At 37.8% G+C, this 21,259-nt stretch overlaps 1 protein-coding gene across 3 annotated transcripts in view; it reads left to right on the forward strand.

Moving 5' to 3' along the window:
• The first annotated feature begins 4,089 nt into the window (after window positions 1-4,089).
• Window positions 4,090-21,259, forward strand: part of LOC105468134 (desmocollin 3) — a 52,584-nt gene continuing 35,414 nt past the window's right edge. For 2 of the 3 annotated variants that reach the window (XM_011718168.3, XM_011718176.3), the window contains exons 1-5: window positions 4,091-4,438; window positions 14,475-14,559; window positions 15,593-15,792; window positions 17,138-17,257; window positions 20,912-21,067. In XM_011718168.3, coding sequence (XP_011716470.2) covers window positions 4,370-4,438; window positions 14,475-14,559; window positions 15,593-15,792; window positions 17,138-17,257; window positions 20,912-21,067 — 630 coding nt within the window. In that variant the 5' untranslated portion in view covers window positions 4,091-4,369. Of the gene's footprint in view, window positions 4,439-14,474; window positions 14,560-15,592; window positions 15,793-17,137; window positions 17,258-20,911; window positions 21,068-21,259 lie in introns of all 3 variants that reach the window. The other variant, XM_011718185.3, reaches the window with a different exon arrangement.

Raw genomic sequence — 21,259 nt, forward strand, 5'->3', positions numbered from 1 at the left:
AGATCTTGACTCATTAATTAACAAGGAGAGACTGGAAGGGAACCTTTCTGAGCTTGGCACGCCCTATCTGGACTAAACTATTGTAATAGTGTTACTTAGACTGGACAACGCTGAATTTGAGAAATGTACAAATGTCTGACTTTTGAATGATTGTTGCCAAGGTTATAGTGAAAGGTCACATTTCTGTGGACGGGAGTGAGCTGTCTCCTGAGAGGAAGGGATAGTCCTAGTGTCAATCATTCTGGGGAGATATGATTCCTAGGAAGAGAAGTGAGGACATGAGGAGACCCACAGCAGAACAGGGGGAAGGGGAAATGTCCCTGGAGGCCAAGGGTCATTTGGATCTAGAGTTGAGGTTCTCATTGCTGTGTGGAGTAGCATTCCCATGGGATTGAAATTAGCACCAAGTACAAATTAGGTGCTTGCCATGGGTAAATAGGTGAGAAGGAGGCACATCGGGATTCTGGGATGGCTCTGCTAGTGGGCAGCAATGCATTATTTCTAATTGACTTTTGACTTAAACTTTCTATTATCCCCAAGGCCCCAGCAGTCTTTTGAAATGACCAAAAAGTCATGGTTGTTCTCACTAGTGTTCTGGGAAATCTGCAGAGCCTCTAGTCACACTGCGGCTATTGATCCTAAATAATATTCCAAACATGCTTCTGAGTTCATGTCCCATGGCAGAATTCATTTTTGTGCCACAAGATCCACACAAATCTTTTACTTGTTTTTAATTCAAGCTTTTTTTTTTTTTTTCATAAATTCCTCTGCTTTTTCTTGTAAGTTTATCTCAAACATCATATAGTTGACCTGGCAGTATTTTGTAGCAGTGTTTGAGGAAACCTACAGTTACCATGTCACAGTCCAGGTAAGCCACCGAGATGAGTAGGTGTGTTAGACTAGCACCTGTTGGTGCTGAATTGTGCAAGGCAGCCTGGCTCGTGGGCCAGAGGTCAGGTCCCACCCCTAAGATTAGTTAGCTCTTCCATAGACAGAGATTTCTCATAGGTCCAGAGTGAGAGTACTCTTCTTCATTATCTTGTTTGCTTTCTGCTGAATATGTTACAATTCACCTGAATTCCTGAAGTTTTGTTCTTTAGTCTAAAGTCACTTCCCATTTTTGATTCTTTGTTATTGCTGCTCTTACCCTTCAAACTAAGAACATAACAAGGGAAAATAATAAATTGTTTTCCCATTTTGGGTCATTATCGTTTTAGCAGTGACTTCCAGTTGACTTTGCAGTTTGAGGGATGGGGTATTCAGATAAAGACAGTTCAGAAAACTCTTTATGCTTTATGATACCTCATGATGATGTAAAATTAATTTTATAATAGAAAGCATCCAGTTCTAACTATATCTAAACTGAAGCTCATATTTTTAAAAAAATCAATAAACTATTTAAAATCATAATTTATATGGGAAAAGTATAAGCAAAAAATATAAGCAATTTAATTTATCCTCAAGTCATATTTATGTTGTGATCTGTAAAGATTCTTCTTTATATGATAAAAATGCATTGCTTTTTATTGGGACTTAGATTAGTATGCTCATGATGGACAAACAGGAAATTTCAAAATCATTACTAATACTACCTTCAGTTATTAATGTTCATATTGCACCTAGAATATTGCAATACAAGTTAAAAATATCCATAATATGTTTTCTTCCAGTTTTTCTAAAGTAGATTCTTACAGCTTTTATTTTGCAGAAGCTAAAAATGGAAACTCACAGCAATTGTCATATTAGTCATTAGGCTTAACAATATCCTCTATTACACAGCACAGTGAAAACAACCAGAGGATAGCAATTTTAGAGTTTTAGTCTGTCAGGACAGTTCTAACCGGGCCAGACTCTTATAAATCTGAAGATAAAGTTGAAATCATAGAAAGACTAAGAATAGTTAGAATAAAGAAAAACACTTCAAAGTCTTTTATTCTCTAGGTATTAAAGCCATATTACAGCACAAATGGGTTCATATGTGCAAATTCACCAAAAGTGACACTTCTGTAACAGTAGTTATCCTTTTCACACATTGAATAGATGGTTCTCCATTTCCGTCAGGATGAAATTAAATTCCTCAGCATGGTTTGTCATGAGCCATCTTTTTTTTTTTTTTTTTTTTTTTGAGACGGAGTTTCATTCTGTCGCCCAGGCTGGAGTGCAGTGGCCAGATCTCGACTCACTGCAAGCTCCGCCTCCCGGGTTCCCGCCATTCTCCTGCCTCAGCCTCCCGAGTAGCTGGGACTACAGGCGCCCGCCACCTCGCCCGGCTAGTTTTTTGTATTTTTTAGTAGAGACGGGGTTTCACCGTGTTAGCCAGGATGGTCTCGATCTCCTGACCTCGTGATCCGCCCGTCTCGGCCTCCCAAAGTGCTGGGATTACAGGCTTGAGCCACCGCGCCCAGCCATGAGCCATCTTTCTAACCTAATTCCCAGCCACGGGAGTTCTTCATCTAACCAATCTGAACCAACCCCTTTCTGCTTCCTTAGCCTGGGGCACTCTCACAGGTCTCTCCGGAGCTTCTCATGTCCTGTTGATGTTGTGTTATCTTGGAGCATTCTCCTACCTTTTTCCTTTTCTTTGCTGGGCCTGTCTCAACATTGTGCTTCTTGAAAGCTTTCTCCAGCTAAGTTAGATAATCTCCTCTAAAATGCCTTAACACCTCAACCCTTCACTCTAACAGTGAATTCAAAGTGATGAGGGAGGGAGATCGGTACTAGGGTCTCCTTTACTCATCTAAGTTCAAGAAAACCATTCTACTTGGGTTTCTGAGGGCTGGCTGGGTCTGGGCCTGGAAGCTTTCCCCGAGGTCATGCTGGAGGCACGTGGAGGATGGGAGGCGAAAACGCTGGAGTGGAGAGAAGTTTGGAGAACTTTCTCTGAGATTGGAAGGGCTCTTCCATACAGAGACCTCCACTGAGGGGTGCCTGGGAGATTGGCACTGGGAATCTCAACTTAGAGTGTCTGAGCCCTTAAAGCTGAGCCTCATGAATTTCAGGGAAGCCCCAGATTTCAGGGAATACATGGCTTAGACGATGAGGAGTCTATTAGACTTGAACCAGAGTGAGATGAATGAAGCTCATACCACCCTTTCGTGATTACTTGGCTGTCTGAAATTCTTGACCTTGAAACTTTTGAATGGACCTCGAGGAGTAGCATCACATATCTGAGGGGAATTTCCTCCGGAATCCATAGGTGGGAGCTCGGGGGACATAAAAGTCAGTTTAGAGAGAAATAAGAGAATATCCCCCTAGTGTTACAAACGACATCTCTATGAAAAAGTGTAGCCTAGTGGGCTAGGAATGATTGCCTTTCGTCCCTTTCTGATTTGGAATTGTTTCCGATAGGAACTGGATTTTATGCATTTCCTTTCTTTCAGCCCCTCACACAAAGCTTGGCCGACTTTGGGCCCTGATAAATAGTCGTTGCATGATGTAGAATCTGTAAGCCTCGTTTTAGAAGGTTTCGTGTGGTAGATATTCCTTTGACCACCTGAAAAACTTCATTTTGGTACCAGTAATTAGTAAACCAATAATTTACATCTAACAACAAAGTCGTTTTTAGAAGGTGCATATAAGTCCCCCAAACTGTCAGTTAATAGAGCACTGAGTGTAATCACTCGTATTTTGGTTGCGTAAAAATGGTTAGATTCGAATTTCTTATATTTGGTTTTAATTTCTGACATGCCAAAACCTGTTTATTCATGCCATTTGGCATAAATTCCTTCTGTCGTGTGTTTTGTCATGTTAGTCAAATCTGGAGAGAATGCTGTACATGTATTTTGCTTTAATCTGAAAACATTGGCAGAATTTGTTCAGACGTCGAAGGGCAGATCCGCTGATCCAATGACAAGGGTGTTCCTGGCATCCAGCAGGGCCCCTGTCGAGGCAGGGATCCCTGCGGGCGGATTGGGGTTCTGCATTGAGATGCACCGCGCAGCGCGGGCGATGGTGCCGCCCTGGGACGATCTGGCCTGCCAGGGCCTCTCTGCAGGCCGGGCGGGGCGGCAGCGCCGCGGGGCAGACGAGGGGCGTGGGAGAGCTGGCAGAGGGTGCGCCAGAGACCGCTTTCCCGAGCGCGATCGCCCCGGTGGCTGCTGGGGAGCAAAGGGGCAGGCTCGGGCAGCTCCTCAGCTGTGCCGGCGATGATAAAACTTGAGAAATAACAAGGAGTGGCCTCTCCGCGTCCTCTGGGTCCAATCTGGTTTCAGGAGTGAAGTTGCTCCCGGGCAGGCAAGCCTGAGAGAGGCCAAAGACACTTAAAGACAAGCAGCGGCGAGAAAAGCACCTCCGCGCCCCACACCTCAGCAGGTCTCGCTCTCGGCACCCTCCTGGCGCCCGCGTTCTCCTGGCCCTGTCCCGCATCCCGATGGCCGCCGCTGGGCTCCGGCGCTCCGTGCGCGGAGCCGCCTGCTGGCAGCTGCTGCTGACCCTCGTGGTGAGCCAGACCTCGCCGGATAGGGCTGGGATGGGGACGGGGGTGGATCCGCTCTGGACGCTGCGCGGAGCTGGGGCCAAAGCGGGCCGAAACGTGACCGCCGCGGCTCAGATCAATGCTGCGGGTCTGGTAGCCGCCCCTAGTTCGGGCCTGCAAGAGTGAGGAGAGAAAACGCGTGCTTGCGGGTCGACTCTGGACTCAGCTTTTTGTTTTGAGACACCGCGTTCGATTGTTGGAATTCTGAGTCGCGCTCAGGCTTCGCTGCGCTCTGGCGGGCGCAGTCGCGGGTTGGGCAGGGGGTTGGGATTCACGCTCCTCCCCAGGTGGTGGAGCTGCTGGTGGTGGTGGTTGGAGGGCGCCTTTGGGTGGAGAGGGAGGAAGAGAGCTTGTTGGTCAGTATTTTAGGACCCCCGAGAGCTCAAAGCACAGACCTGAAATGGGATTTAGGGGCTGCCCCCTCCCCCGCTCCGGGTCCCAGTTGACCTGGATGGGTTCGTTAGTGTGTGCAGCCGTGGCTGTGTCCCTCGGTCCCTTTGTGGGGCTGCCCCTGAGAAGCGGGTTTCTCGGTATCTCCCCTAAAGGGTATTCAGAAGCTCACGCATGCGGTCTACCCCCGCCAGCCTCCCAGCCGGGGGCGGGATGTGCCCGGGGCGCGAAGGTGTGGGAAGCCTGGGCCAGAATGGGGGTTGGGGTTGTGTTGTGTTTGGGGGATGCGGCCGAGGTGGGGAGACGGGTAGAGAGTGACAGTGGTGCGGGATGATGGATGCGGTGGGTTTGGGTAGTACTTGGAGGAGTGCGCGATCAGAGCACAGCCTGGGGTTTCGAGTCTCCGGAAACCTGCTGCCCAGGACCAAATCCTCTAGGAGAGGAAGTTAGAGACAATGCTCTGAGAACATGGGAGACTTGAAGTGTTCGGAACTCTGGCGGCGCGGTTGCACGCGAAGCTTCAGGCTTCAACAGAGTTTCGTTCCGCACGCTCAGAAAGGATCCGCGGACCTGCGACTTCGCGGCATCCACGGATGTGCATGGGGTCCGATGGAAGCGAGGTGTATAGTATCCGCGTCGGCAGTGAGTCGAATCTGGTCTCGCGGATTCTTACTGCTTCCTGGCCCTCCACCCTGGCAAGTGGGAGTGGGTCTAAGGGTTGTCCTCCCTTTAGGTCAGCGAGATATGAATATGGGATTGGTAGTTATGATCTACGATATGTTTATGCAGAAGGAATTGGACAAATAAAGCGCATCTATTTGCCCGGGAACTGTTCCGACAAAGTATCTGAGCTTATGAAATGACTACAAATGCAAACTGCTTGCAAAATGTGTTCTTTTGTAACATATTTAAAAGCTTTTTCAGCTTTTCAGTTTACAAGCATGCATTTGGGGTTTTGTGTTTCCTTTACAAAGGGATTGAGGATGGGGAACGAAACTGCGGGTGCTGCTCTCAGATTTTCTCGCATTCGCTCATGGCTTCTGGAGGCCATAGAAGACCAGGAGATGTCCTGGCAAGGCACGGGTGGGGGTGTCGGGCTGTGGCAAGGAAGAAGGTGGGCGTAAATCTAAATGGAGGAAGCTTCAGCTTTGATCTAGGACATACTGGTTTAAGATTTTCTTTAAAAAAAAATAATTCCATTGAGTTTAGATTAAATGCTATATCTGGAGACTTAAATATCCGAAAGTGTACATAAAATGACAGTTGCTTTCATTTGCAACTGTCAATTTACAAACACTTGCAGTTTCGGACCGAATGGGTAAATTAACACTTCTCTTGACCATCTCATGTCTGTATTTCCTTCCTTTTGACTCACGACTCTCAACTTTTCACTATAATATTAATGACATCGCATTTTAGAAACACTTTTCATTTTATAGAGACTTTAATGGGTATCTTTAAACCATTATTTATCTTTAAAACATTGCTTGTTCTAAGGAGACAGCTTTTCAAAGCAAGTCTTTAACAAGAATCTGAGACTTGTTAAATTTTAGTCTTCCCAGTAAGCAGCCCAACAGGTTGAGGAATTTTCCCATTCTGCACTTTTCCTGTATCTCCTTTCCACCCTGTGCCCCACCACACTCTGAAGTGTAAATACAATTTCTAATAATCACACGCAGAAAGAAAAAAATGAGAGGGGAATACTAAAAAAGAAGTATATCAGAGCATCTCACTATTGTTAAGTTTTTGATTGCCTCAGAAAGTGTATTTTCTTCTTAATGTAACCAGAATTGTTAGGGATGGTGGAAGCTCATTTTCATGAGATCAGTTGTCTTCTGCCTGTTACAAATAATACGAATCTTTTAAAAATATGTGTTGATACTGTTACCAAATCTACTTTAAGAATTATGTTATCTATTATACATTATAAATGGCACATACTTGGACACAGCTAATCCATCATTTTGTTAAACGGGCTCCTTTTCTAAAGGAACTAAAATAGTTGAAACTTTTGAAATAACTCCCCTCAAACCTGTACTTTTCCTCTTTGGAGTTTATGAACTCTGCCTGCAACCTATGTTGATAAATAGGCATCCAAATTTTTATATTTTATAGGGTTAATGTGAATAATGTGAGTCCGTACCAGAAAAACTTGTGTGATTGTTTTGCTCTTGATAATAGTTGATATAATCATCATTTTAAAATGAAAGGGACTATAGTAATTTCTAAAGACTTTTACATTCATGAAAAGAAGATTATGGCAAATAAAGGAAGTAGAGGAAAACTAGTTTTAAAACTGCAAGCTTAAAAAAGTCAAAATTGTAGTATACGTATATTTAGATTGATGCATTATCAGCTACCTTACTAAAAGGAGATTGTTGATGTTCCTATTGAGATACAGCTAGATACGGAAGCACGTTCTGAATAAATAAATGTAAACTCATGCACATTTTTTGGTCCTGTTGTAATTCCCATGTGGCAGTCCTGTTCCATAGATGGTATCTGTGGTGACCTGTAGTTAATCATACTTTCCATTGAAAGTGTGATAGCTGGAATTCCCATCTTACAATGAGTTTGGGTAGAAACAAATTTATTATACTCATCTAAGTACTGAGAATGCAGAGCAGTAAATCTTGCAATTTACTTTTTGAAGTGGTAAGAATTGTAAAGGTAATATTTCCATTCTGAGAAGACTTATGGCCACAGGAGAGATGAAGAGTTTAAAATTCTGTAATTATTGTGTTCAACCCAGAAGATCCTCTTCACATTTAAGACATACCATAAATTTCCATTCTTTTTCTTCTTTCTCTACTGAAGCAGGGTGTCATTTTAGAAAGCCTACTTTGTGTATTTACTATAAAATTAAACACTAGCATAAAAGTGAAACAACTGCAGATAACACCTTTAATTTTCATTCTCTCTTTGGCATTAAATTTTTCAATCAGGATTTAGTGATTTGTCTGATAAGCTTTCTATCATGCAATTAATACAATTTGCTTAGTACTGTAAAATGCAACAAACCAATTTATTTTGCTTAGGCTGCAGTAGGTAATACTTTACATTATCATTTTTAAGCTTAGTTTTTTATATTTTAATTTAAAATATGGGCACTCTTGTATACAGAAGTTATTTTTATTATAAAATAACTTTAAAGGTCATTAGTTCATCATCATTAATATACTAGTGTGTTTACATTTTTTACTTTATTTTATTTTCAATAATGCATCCAAACCTCACAAAAACATAATCTCAATTGAATTCATAGTTTCAAGAAACATACTATAACTGAAGTCTATATTGAATATTATCCCTTTCAAAAGTTGTATTAATGAATTAACTGTACATTCTTTCTAATAATGTCCTAAGTGGCAATGAAAATGAATGAACTACTGCTATATAGTTAGGAACTTTGAAAATATTAGTAATGTTCCATTTCTTAACCTTGAATGTGAGTACCCTAATGTTCATTTTATTATTTATTAAAACACACACGTATGCTATATGTAATCGTTGGTATTTATAATTCATATTTTAGGAAGAACATTTTTAAAAAAGGAAAGAAATGAGCAGTAGAGGGTATGAACTAAACCAAACCTCTTGAGTATAGAGAAACCCTGCTCTAATTGATCAAGTAAAAAAAGAAAAGGCATAGATAAAACAATATTAGAAATGAAAAGGAAGTACAGTTTTGGAGAGAACAAATGTTAAAAAGTAAAATAATAATATTAATAGATAATTCCAATTAATTTGAAAATACAGACAAAACAGACAACTTCTTACAAAATACACATAACCAACATTGACTTGAGTAGGTATACAAAATCTAAATAGACCTATAACCATTAAATAAACTGAATTAGAAGCCAGAGAGCTCCACACACACTTCTTTAGATCCACCAGGCCCGGGCTTATGATAAGTTAATTCTTTCAAAATTATATGGAACAGAGAGTCTGTACTTTCTGTAAATTGTTTCAAACAACAGAAAAATACAGTACTCTTCTTAACTCATTTTATGAGGATTGTATGAAGTTGAAAAATAGTAGCCTGATCTTACTTACAAATATGTGAAATGTTGAGATAAATTGAAAGCAAACCGATATATTTGTAAGCATAAATATATGATGTTCCTATAAGGCTTATCTCAGGAAAGGAAGCATGGTTTCACATTAGAACATCTATTACTGTATTTTAACATAGTATCAACAGAGAAAATGTATCAACAGAGAAAAACTAATTATTTCAAAATAAGTGGAAACAGTTCATTTTAAAAGAATTCATATAATTCATAGTACACTCAGAATACAGAGAATGAACTTTTTTTTTTTTTTTTGAGATGGAGTATCTCTCTGTCACCCAGGCTGTAGTGCAATGGCATGATCTTGACTCACTGAAACCTCTGCTTCCCAGGTTCAAGTGATTCTCCTGCCTCAGCTTCCTGAGTAGCTGGGATTACAGGCTCGCGCCACCATGCCCAGCTAATTTTTGTATTTTTAGTAGAGACGGGGTTTCACCATGTTAGTCAAGCTGGTCTCGAACTCCTGACCTCATGATCTGCCTGCCTCGGACTTCCAGCATGCTGGGATTACAGGTGTGAGCCACTGCACCTGGCCAAGAGTGAACTCTCTTAATGTAATGAGTACATTCATTCTCTTAATGTAATGAATGAATGTTATAAGGAAAAAAGAAAAAGACTCATAATTAATGGCAAAATTATAAAAAATATTCTCTTTAAGTTAGAAACAAATCCATAATGGTCAGTATAGGTGTTTCTATTCAGCATTCCAGAAGAGGTCCTAACAAGCATATTAGATAAAAAATAGCAATAATGAAAGACTTGTAGGATTAAAAGAAAATAAACCTAATTGTCATTTTGCCAGCGACAGGTTTAACTACATAGAAAATCCAACACTATCTATTGACAGATACTAGAACTAATAAAAGTAAGCAAGTTTCATGAATAGAAGCTTAATATTTTTACATGATTGCATATATTATCAAGGGACAACTCAAAAATATGTTAAGAGGAATCCCATTCATACAACAACAAATCAATGTATCTAAGATAAATGTAACAAAAAATGTGAAAGACCTTTATAGCAAAAATTACAAAGCTTTATTGAAAAGCAAACATAATTCGGCTGAGCGCAGTGGCTCATGCCTGTAATCCCAGCACTTTGGGAGGCTAAGGCAGGTGGATCATGAGGTCAGGAGTTCGAGACCAGCCTGGCCAACATGATGAAACCCCATCTCTACTAAAAATACAAAAATTAGCCGGGTGTGGTGGTGCGCGCCTGTAATCTCAGCTACTCAGGAGGCTGAGGCAGGAGAACTGCTTGAACCCCAGGGCAGATATTGTAGTGAGCCGAGATCATGCCACTGCACTCCAGCCTGGGTGACAGAGCGAGACTCCATCTCAAATTGGGGGGGGGGGGGCGGAGAAAAAAACAGCAAAAAGGAAACATAATTCATAAGTAATTGAGAATGAATCATGTTCATGAATGGAAAGTCTCAAGAGCCCTAAATGTCAAATCCTCTTTAAATTAACATTTAAATGAAATGGAATGTCATCAACATCCTAAAAGAAATTTTTACAGAACTTGGGCAGCTGATCATAAAATTGTTTTGAAAGTCAAAGTCTAAAAAGAGCAAAAATACTACTTTAAAAAAGAAGATTGAGCAATGGGGACTTCGAAATTTTTGAGTATCTGGTATACATAAAATTTTAATAAAGATGTGTCAAATAAAAAAACAAAATTGAAGCACTCTGTTTATCAAAAGATTTTGTAATAAAAGGTAAAAAGCAAACTATGTAAAGCTATAAGAAAAAAATAAATTTAAAAAATGCAAACTTAAGTGATTAAAGGAGAAGAATAGACAATTTACAGAAAATAAATGGCAGATAAACACAAGAAAATACAGTCAATCTCACTAAAAATTAATAAAATGCAAATTAAAACAGCCGTTAGGTTGGCAACATGGAAGAAGTCATAAAATTATTTGTAAGGGAGGATATGGGAAATAGAGAGATTTAATATGCTGGGGGCATTAATAGAAATTGATATTAGTACTTTGGAGAGCAACTTCGCAGTAGCTAATAAAATTGAAGATGTTCATGTATGGCACAGTAATTTCCGCTGTAGGCAGTGCTGCTCACATAGCATCATTTGTAATAGAAGAAATGAAAAACAATCTAAATAACCATCAATAGAAAATGACTAGTAATAAACTGTGGTACATTTATGGAAAAATCTCAAACATACTGTTGGGTGAAAAAAGCAAATGGCAAAGGGGTGCATATGAACACATACTACCCAATACCAGCTTATATTTTATAGGCCCAAGCATATACTATATAATAAAAGTATAAAATCCTACTGAGGAAGTATAAATTCTAACTTCTGAAAAAACTATTCCCTGGAGAAGAGTTGGAAATATAATAGAGCATAAGACTTTAGCCACATCTGTAAATTTTAATTTAAAAATGGAGCAAAAATTGCAAAAATTCATTTTTTTAAAGATCTAGATGGACACAGAGCATTTATTATGTTCTAATTGATTTAAATATTTCAGTTAGCTGAAATATTTTGAAAAGAGATGTGAATAAGTATATATTGGGCGTAGCGTTTTTTTGGGATTCAAAAATAGCAACTATAGAGTTACAATATATTTCAACCAATGGGTGGTTTGTTGAAGGAAACCATTTTTCATCCCAAGGTGGCAACTATATGCTTAAGGAAAATATTAAATTAAGCATATGTATGATTTTTTTTTAAAGGGCAAACAACGTATTACTTCATTGTCCCAGTTTGCAATCTGGTTAGGATTTTCTGAAAACGACTTCTTGGCTTATTATACCTAAATTAAACAGCATTGTTACATGTTGGCCCTATTTGTCCGTATTTTTGAGATATTTTATTTATTCTGACTAATTCAAGTGAGGGTAAGGTGAATTTTTGAGAAGTACAATAATTTTAGATCACATATTAGAATAATTTTGATAATGTATATATTTGTATATAGATATATTTACAGTTGTTATGTTACTATGAGTTAAAATCTTTTAATTTGTGTAGAAATCCATTTTATATTTGATTATATCAGAAATAAAATACTTTTTTGTGGTTATTATTCCATTTTATTGTGTTGAAATTACTTCTGTGAATTTGTAAATTTGACAAGGCCTTTCACTACCAATTTGTAGAAGTAACTGGAAAGAGTCATTTTTCGATCAACGTTAGTGCCCTTTTTAGTTTTAAACTGCATTATTGAATTATAATTTACATTCATAAAATTCACCTTCGTTAAGTGTACAATTCAGTGAATTTTAGTAAATTTGAAGAATGTGCAATCATTACTACAATCTGATTTTAGAAGTTTTTCATCACTTTAAAAATAAGCCTCATGCCCATTTACAAGCACTTCCCATGGAAATTTACTTTGTTCCTGCCTATTTACCTATTGTGGACATTTTATGTAAATGAAATCATACAGTATGTGTTGTTTTGTTCTAGTTTCTTTGACTGAGTATGTTTTATAGGTTTATCCTTGTTGTAGCATGCATAGTACTTAACAAAGTAAATTTCATTGTATGGATTGTTTTTACTTTTTGCCTGTTGTGAATAATGGTATGTACTGTGAATATTCATGACAAGTTTTTGTGTGGACATAGGTTTTTATTTCATTTAGGAAGAGTGGAATTGATGGATCATTTAAGTTTATTTTTAACTTTTTGAGAAATTGCAAAACTATTTTCCAAAGTGTCTGCACCACTTTACATTTCCTCCAGCAATGTGTAGAGGTTTCAGTTTCTCGACATCCTCACCAATACTTATTTTTTTCTGTCATATTTATTTTAGTTATCCTAGCAAGTAGGTATTGCATTGTGATTTAGATAACCATTTCCCTAAAACCTAATGATGTTGGGCATCTTTTCATCTACTTTTTGGCCATTTTAATATCTTTTTTGGGATAATACCTATTCCAATCCTTTGCCCATTTTTCTGTGTTATTTGCCTTTTTATTATTGTGTTGCAGGAATTCTCTAAACATTTTTGATACCAGTCCTTTATTGGTTTGAAACTATTTTCTTCTATCCCATGAGTTATATTTTTCACTTTTGTAAAGAAAGTGGTATTTTTCTGGAGAGCAGAAGTTTTTACTTTGAATAAGTATTATTTAACAACTTTTCTTTATCACTGTGTTTTTGGTGTTGTGTATAATAAATCATTTCCTAACCCAACATCATAAAGATTTGCTCTCAAGTTTACCTTTAAATAATTTATTTCTTACATTTATGTCTGTAGTTCATTTTGAGCTAATTTTCATGTATAGTATGAGGTAGGGGTTCAAATTCACTTTTTTTTTTTCAGGAGGATATCAAATCATCCCAATACCATTTGTTGAATAGACTATTTATTTCTCTTGAAATTTCTGCAAGCTAACCATAAATGTAAGGCCTTGTTTCTGGCATTTAAGTTCTATTCCATTCATCTATATATTTATTCTATTGCCAGTACCACTCTGTTTTGATTATTGTAGCTTTGTACCAAGTTTTGAAATTGGTAAATGTGTCTTTCAATTTTTTTTTTGTTTTTCAATTTTATTTGGGTACCTTGTATTTCTATAAAGACTAATTTTCAATTTATTCAAAAAAGTTATCTGGGATTTTTACAGAGATTGTATTGAATCTGTAAATTAATTTTGGGAATGTGTATTCTGATCCATGAAGATGGGCTATCTCTCTATTTATCTAGGTCTTTAAAATTTTCCTTCAGCAATGTTTTATGGTTTTCAGTGTATAATATTTTATTTCTTTGATGACCTTTATTCCTAAGTATTTTATTCTTCTTAATACTCTACAAATCAATTTTCTTGCTTAGTTTTCAAATTTTTCAATGCTAGTGTACAGGAATGCAGTCACATGTTCATCTTGTATCCAGTAGCCTTACTGAACTCATTTATTTAGACAGTTTTTTAGTGGATTTCTAGGATTTTCTATCTACAAATTTATGTCATCTGTGAATAGAAACAATTTTACCTTTTCCTTTCCAATTTGGATGCCTTTGATTTTATTTTCTTGTGTAATTTTCCTGGCTAGAAGCTGCAGTATAATGTTAAATAGAAGCATGGTGAAACCCCATCCCTACTAAAACTATAAAAATTAGCTGCTCATGGTGGTGGGTGCCTGTAATCCCAGCTACTTGGGAGGCTGAGGCGGGAGAATTGCTTGAAGCTGGGAGGTGGAGGGTGCCATGAGCTGAGAGCATGCCATTGCACTCCAGCCTAGGCAATAGTGTGAGACTCAGTCACAAAAATAAATAAATAAATAAATATAAACAAAGAAGCAGTTAGAGCAGAGCAGACATCATTGTCTTATTCCTGATGCTAGAAGAAATAATTCAATCTTTCTCCTTTAAATATGAAATTAGTTGTTGTTTGCCATAAATGAACTTTATCATATTGAGCAAGTCCCTTTCTATTCCTAGTTTGCTGGGGGTTTGTTATAAATGGGTGTTGGACTTTGTCAGTTGCTTGTTTTATATCTATTTATATGATTATGTTTTTTAATCTTTATTTTCTACTGTATTAATGTGACTTTTTAAATTCTAGATCTTCAGTCTTGCTGGTGAAGCCTGCAAAAAGGTGATACTTAATGTACCTTCTAAACTAGAGGCAGACAAAATAATTGGCAGAGGTGAGAAATTTTAAAAGTCTGTTTAAAGCAGAAATTTAGTTTACATAGGCTGGAAAGAGCATGAAAGAGCATACCTTTGCCTTTTGGAGGTAGCCTGAATCTACTAACAAGGGATGTCCCTCCAGGGAGTAAACCAGAAGTTATCATTCTTCTAAAAATGTGAAGATGAGAGAAATATGTTATCAGCCCTAAAGATGTTTATTTTACTTTTTTGCTAAATATTTCCACCTGTGACAGATTTGAATTAATGTGTAAACACGACTCATGGACTGAGCAAATGAATCCTTTGAAAGGTTGTTACTTATATGAGTAGTAATTTATCCACTTGCTTTCTGTTAAGACAAATAGTTGAAGAATGGGATGGATGACAGGTACATTTTGATGTTTATATGCATTTTATTACCCGTTACTAGAGGCCAGAAATCCCAGGGAAGAAAGACTCAATGTGGAGTTTCAGTGTGGGGCCTTGAGAAGCTTGGAACACACAGAGTATCGTGGGCCTGCAGGGGAAATTGTGTACAGAAAAGTGCCAGTGGGAAGAAAAATTCGGAGATCAGATTTTTCTTATGTGACTCTTTACCAAACTCATACACTCCATCGCTCTTTGGCTCATGACTTCTCACTAAATATAGGTGTATCTTAAACCCTCAGATTGTATTGTTAGGGAAACTTCTATATGTTTATTCTGGTGTGTTGGGGGCATGTAGCTAAGTTTTGTCATGATTATAACATGCCCACATCTTTATCTGGAAGGTCATTTTCATAAGTCTATTAGAAGCATATAAAGGTTTAAAACTTTATTTAATAAAAGGTTTATTTAATAGAAATATACAGTTGATAATTATTTTTTAACTGAAAGAAAATGATTATTTTTTAAGTAATGTAAAAAACAAGTTTAGATATCTGGTAAATGCAAAGTGATTGGCTGATTTCATCCCACTTCATGGTTTTTAAAAAGATTATATACATTATTTTAACACATTTTTTCTTCTCATGTGTTTCCACCTTATAACTTGGAAATTTTTACTTGCAGTTAATTTGGAAGAGTGCTTCAGATCTGCAGACCTCATCCAGTCAAGTGATCCTGATTTCAGAGTTCTAAGTGACGGGTCAGTGTACACAGCCAGGGCTGTTGTACTGTCTGATGAGAAAAGATCATTTACCATAAGGCTTTCTGACAAAAGGAAACAGACACAGAAAGAGGTTACTGTGCTGCTAGAACATCAGAAGAAGGTATTTAAAGTACATTAAATATTTTCAGGCATTTTTTTCATTAAAATACTCTCATTAAAAATTGCAAAGAGAAACAAGGATAAATAGGGTATTTTCCCCTTTTGTTTTCATTTTGTTTCCTTTCCTTTCACTTCGCTTCCATTTTCTTACCCTTTTCCTTCCCTTCCATTTTTTCACCCTGTCCCTTTCATTCCTTCCCTTTTCCTTCTCCTTTCCTTCCCCTTCTCTTTCCCCTTCCCTTTCTTCCCTCCCTGTCACCTTCCCTCTCTCCCTTTTTCTATCTTTCTCTCTACCTCACTCTCTTGTCTCTCCCTCTCTCTCTTTCTTAACACTTGTTGAACTCTGGTTTTGGTTTTACTTTATTAAACCTAAATTATTTCTCCTCTGTGAGGGCTTCTTCCACCTCTAAACTCTAACTATTGTCTTTTGTGCACTGGTGTCGGTTTGATTATCCCTCTATTATAGAATTCAGAATTTTTTTAATGCAAAGCCTTTACAGTGAGGAATGCCATTATGAAAGTAGTCACAAAATGATGAAAAGTTTAGGCTGGATTACACCTAATCTGTGTTAACTGTATCAACAATAAAGCTAATTTAAGTTACAGCTTAGCACTTTGCTAAATGTTTAATGCAATTATTTATTAATTAATTCTCATGAAATAAAATATCTCCCTTGCTGCATCATGAAATGAGATGGACATCACTAAAAAGTCTAATAGAACTTTCTCCCGTGATAGAGACGTGCACTGTCCACACTGTTTGATATGGTAGCTCAATATTAATGGCTACTCTGCACTTGGCATGTGGCTAGTGCAACCGAAGGATAGAGCTTCTTATGTTATTTAATGCCAGTTAATTTAAATTTAAATAATCACATGACTTATGGTGGCCAAGGGCTACCGTATCAGACAGTGTATATAGAGCACTGTGGCAGTGAAGGACATATATTTTCTTTCTCTGACCTAAGGGCATGAGCTTTTAACTAAAAGAACAGGTAAGTGCTATCTGGAGATTGTTGTAGAGAGAATGTGTTCTATATCTCTATTTGGGACAAAGCAAGAAGAGCTAAGCATATAATGGTGATTTTCCTAACATGAAAGTATAGTCAGCATTAGAATGGTGTACAAAAAGAAATTCTCTGTTTCTTGAAACCTATAAAATCTGGATATATTCTTTCTTACCCTTCTAATGCAGAAAGACTTTATTAACTGGTTTAGCTTCAGCATGGAAATGCCTGACACTGAACCTCTAAAGAAGGGTTAGGTTTATGAGCTGTCCACTATTTTACACAATGTAGACTGTGATGCTTTTGTTTATTTATGTATTTGTTTTTCTCTAAATTCAGGTACTGAAGACAAGACACACTAGAGAAACTGTTCTCAGGCGTGCCAAGAGGAGATGGGCACCTATTCCTTGCTCTATGCAAGAGAATTCCTTGGGCCCTTTCCCTTTGTTTCTTCAACAAGTAGGTTTACATCTTTTCTGGTTAGGATTGCTTTAATTCTAAGAGTCTGTTTCATTGAGATTTAATACCTCTTTAAACATATAAAAATAAACAGATCTGATTAAAGATGTTCATGAGGTGTAACAAAAGTAAAATGAGAAATAAAATCACTAAAAACCTAATAATAGGTTTCCACTGAGAAAGGCTCTAAAGCCATTGAATGATCTCTATTTGTTTATTCATTCATTTAGCAGGGAGTTACTGAGCACTTACTATATCCTGTGGGAGGTACTGCTCTAGGTCCTAAAGATAGAAGTAAATTTAGTCATGGCCCTTGCTCTCATGTGGTTTACTGGCCTCGTGAAGGAGACAAAAGTAGGATAATAATTACAACTTTTAGTTGTAATTACAACTTTAGTGATGAGTGCTATGATTCTAGTATAGAGCTATTTGGTGATTTGGTAACAAATGAGATGAACATGAAACCCTGAGGTAAGGTGGTAAAAAACAAGAGAAGGCTTAGAGAAGGAGACAACTGAGTTGAGTCCTGAAGAATGGAAAACTTTTCTGCAGGTGAATAACTGTAGAAGAAGAGGGAAGTACAGAAGTGAGAGCTCCTTAGAGGAGCTCTGGGTGGCTTAGGCTTCCAAGTTGTGATGGAATGGAGCAGGTAGATGAGGCTGAAGAAGGAGGTAGGGGTCAAACCACTGTGGACTATGTGCATTCTACTAGTAAGTTTATCTTAATAACAAGGAGAAATTCTTAAGCAGATTACTGACATGATCAGGTTTACTTTTCTCATTAAGATCCAAATGGAACATGTACAACTGAAACCATTACTGAAGTAGGGCTGTGGCCTTCTGCTTGCCTTTTTCCCCTTAAATTTCCAATAGTGTACTTGATATTTAATACTAATGGTGTAACCTGTGTACTAATTGTTTCAGTTTTTAACTATCCTTCCACTGTCATTTACACTTACTTTTTATTCTACCCCAGTGCTAGATATTTGTTTATTATCCATGAATATTATAACTTGAACACTGATGAAGCATGTTAAGAAATGATTTCTAATTGCCAAAGCTGTGCCAATCATAGCTAGTTTTACCCTTTGCTTTACAAAACCAGTCACCATCTCAGTCCTCATTTCCTTGACATATTTACATTTGACATACCTGACCTTTCCCTTATTTTGGAAATGTTTCTTTATTTGGCTCCTAGGACACCACTCATCTAGTTTTCCACTTACTTCGTTGATCACTCCTTAGTAGGTTTGGTTGGATCTTCCTCATCCATCCTCCCAGCCTGCTGTCCCAGTCTCTAAACTTTGGAGAGCTCCAGGGCTCAGTCAATGAATCTTATCTCTTGTTTCTTGATATTTACTCTCTCAGTGATCTCATCAGATCTCCTAACTCTACATACTATTTATACACTGAATACTTAAAACTTGGCATTTCCAGTCCAAACTATCTAATTGATATTAACACTTGGAAGTTTAATAGGGTTTCAAACTAAACTTATGGAAATAAAATGCTTGTTATTTCTCCTAAAAATAGCCATCTCAATTAGCAGAGTTCAATCCTTCTAAATCTCTGGGCATTGGAGTCTGATTCATAAGGTTTAAGCTACAGAAAACATAGTTCTGTCTAAGTTCTTAACAGATAAGGATTTATTACCATTTATTAAAGAGTTTACAGAATTGTCCAGAGGGCTGAAGAAACAAACTTTAGTTGAACTTTCAGGAAAAAATCCTCAAGCTAGCTACACCACAGAATCTACAACCAAGGGACATATTGCCTTCTCCATGATAGAGAAGACATTATTTCAAGAACCAAAGTGCCACTGGCACAGTGAGGAAAACACCATAGCCATATTCCTCCTCATGCAACTTCAGAACAGTCTCTGAACTGTGCCAACCAGCATCAGTGAAAAGATTGATCTGTATCTTATTTTGTAACACAAAGTTGGCAAATATCTAGTAGTACATATGCTATTGCAGAAAAGGAAGGAAAGAAGGAAGGAAGGGAGGGAGGGAGGGAGGAGGGGAGTGAGGGAGGGAGGGAGGGATGGAGGGAGAGAGGGAGGAGGGAAGGAAGGAAAGAAGGAAGGAAGGAAAACAAATGCATCTGAACTGAGATGTCAGAAAAAATAGCAGAAGTAGCAAAAATGAGACACCTGCCTACCTGAAAGAAAGAAAGAAAGAAAGAAAAAGAATGAAAGAAAGAAAGAAAGAAGAAAAGAAAGAAAAGAAAGAAAGAAAAAAAGAAAGAAAAGAAAGAAAGAAAGAGAAAGAAAGAAAGAAAGAAAGAAAGAAAGAAAGAAAAGAAAGAAAGAAAGAAATGTAAACTGTGATGCCAGCAAAAATAACAGAAGCAGCAAAAATGAGACACCTGCCTACCTCACTTTTGGCTTTCTGATCTTGTTCAAGCACATCTGACCATCCATGTTTAAATCCAGAACTCTGGTTTCAAGAGATTCTGCAAAATTTGGGGATTTTGGTTTATTTTTGTTTGAACATTTCTAGCATCTGCACTATGAGAAGACACTGTAGAAGGAAAATGAAACAGATATTGAGCTTCAATTTAGCCTATATGTCTATTCTTCTTATAGTTATTTGATTTCTATATTGTACATTATTGGCATAGGTACATTTTACTGAGATCCCAAATAATAGTGGCTTAAGCAAGACAGAAGTTTATTCCTTTCTTGTAAAAGTGTGATCTGGTAAAAACGCTCTAATTTGAGAAAACACCAAGGACACAGGTTTCTTTACTTTTTAGCTTGGCTGTCCCTGCAGGTTCCAGATGACTCCCCTCTGTGTCCAACAGGGAGAAGACACTCTCTCACCTTCTAGAGCACAACTGGATTTTGCACATATCATTTTTGTTCGTGATATTAAGAGATACTAGCACCCTCCAACATAGCATCCTTGACTTTCATCTTTATACCACACATCCAACCCATCAGCAAATTCTGATGGCTGTACCTTTAAATTATGTCCAGAATCTAACCACTTCTCACCACCCCTATGGCTATCATGTTAGTCTAACTAACTACAGTCTCTTCTCTGGGTTTTTGCGGTAACTTCCTCAGTGGTCTACCTGCTTTTTCCCTTACCCATCCAACCAAATCCAGTCATGCTTGACAAAACAGCAGGTATTACCTTTAAGGATATAAATCAGATGATGTTACTCTTGTCTAAATTCTCCAGTGGTTTTCCATTTGACTCTAAGGAAAAGCCAGCATCCTCGAATTCTCCAATGTGATGTGGCCCCTATTACCTCACTACCTCTTTATCTGCTACTTCTTTTTTCCATGCTCTTTCTATTCCAATCACAGTGACTTTCTTGCTACTCCTTGAACATGCTAGGCAAAACGCCGGCTTGTTCCCTTGCACTTCCTATTTTCTCTGCTAGAAAGATCCTTCCCTATTTATCTTCATAGCTTATTCTTTTAATTTTTGTCAGTTTTCTTCCTAAGGTACATTCCAATTGGGATTCCCTTCTTCATATGAGAATCTCTGTTTGCCTTACTCTTGCCAACAATGGTTATTATTGTTCTTTTCTACCTTTTCTATTGAAATTATCTCTTTAAAATGAAAAGATACATCGGCTGCATTTTAAAAAATTGTAACTGAATTTAGTTTTAATTGTTTTCATATTTTTTTTCCACTTTTAGGTTGAATCTGATGCAGCACAGAACTATACTGTCTTCTACTCAATAAGTGGACGTGGAGTTGATCAAGAACCTTTAAATTTGTTTTATATAGAAAGAGACACTGGAAATCTATTTTGCACTCAGCCTGTGGATCGTGAAGAATATGATGTTTTTGATGTAGGACTTTTATTGATATGCTTGACTTTAAATTATTAAACTATGTTTCTTCTGATGCTTACTCCAGCTACTCTTTCCTGTCTCCTTGCACTCCCTTCTTAGAGGGTATCTTAGAATCAAGGGGAAATAGAATGTGCAACATTTTGGAATACTTGGTCAGCTCTTTGTCTCAACTGCTGTTAGGTAAGCCTG

The sequence above is a fragment of the Macaca nemestrina genome, chromosome 19, assembly GCF_043159975.1.
Source record: "Macaca nemestrina isolate mMacNem1 chromosome 19, mMacNem.hap1, whole genome shotgun sequence".
Lineage (NCBI taxonomy): Eukaryota > Metazoa > Chordata > Mammalia > Primates > Cercopithecidae > Macaca > Macaca nemestrina.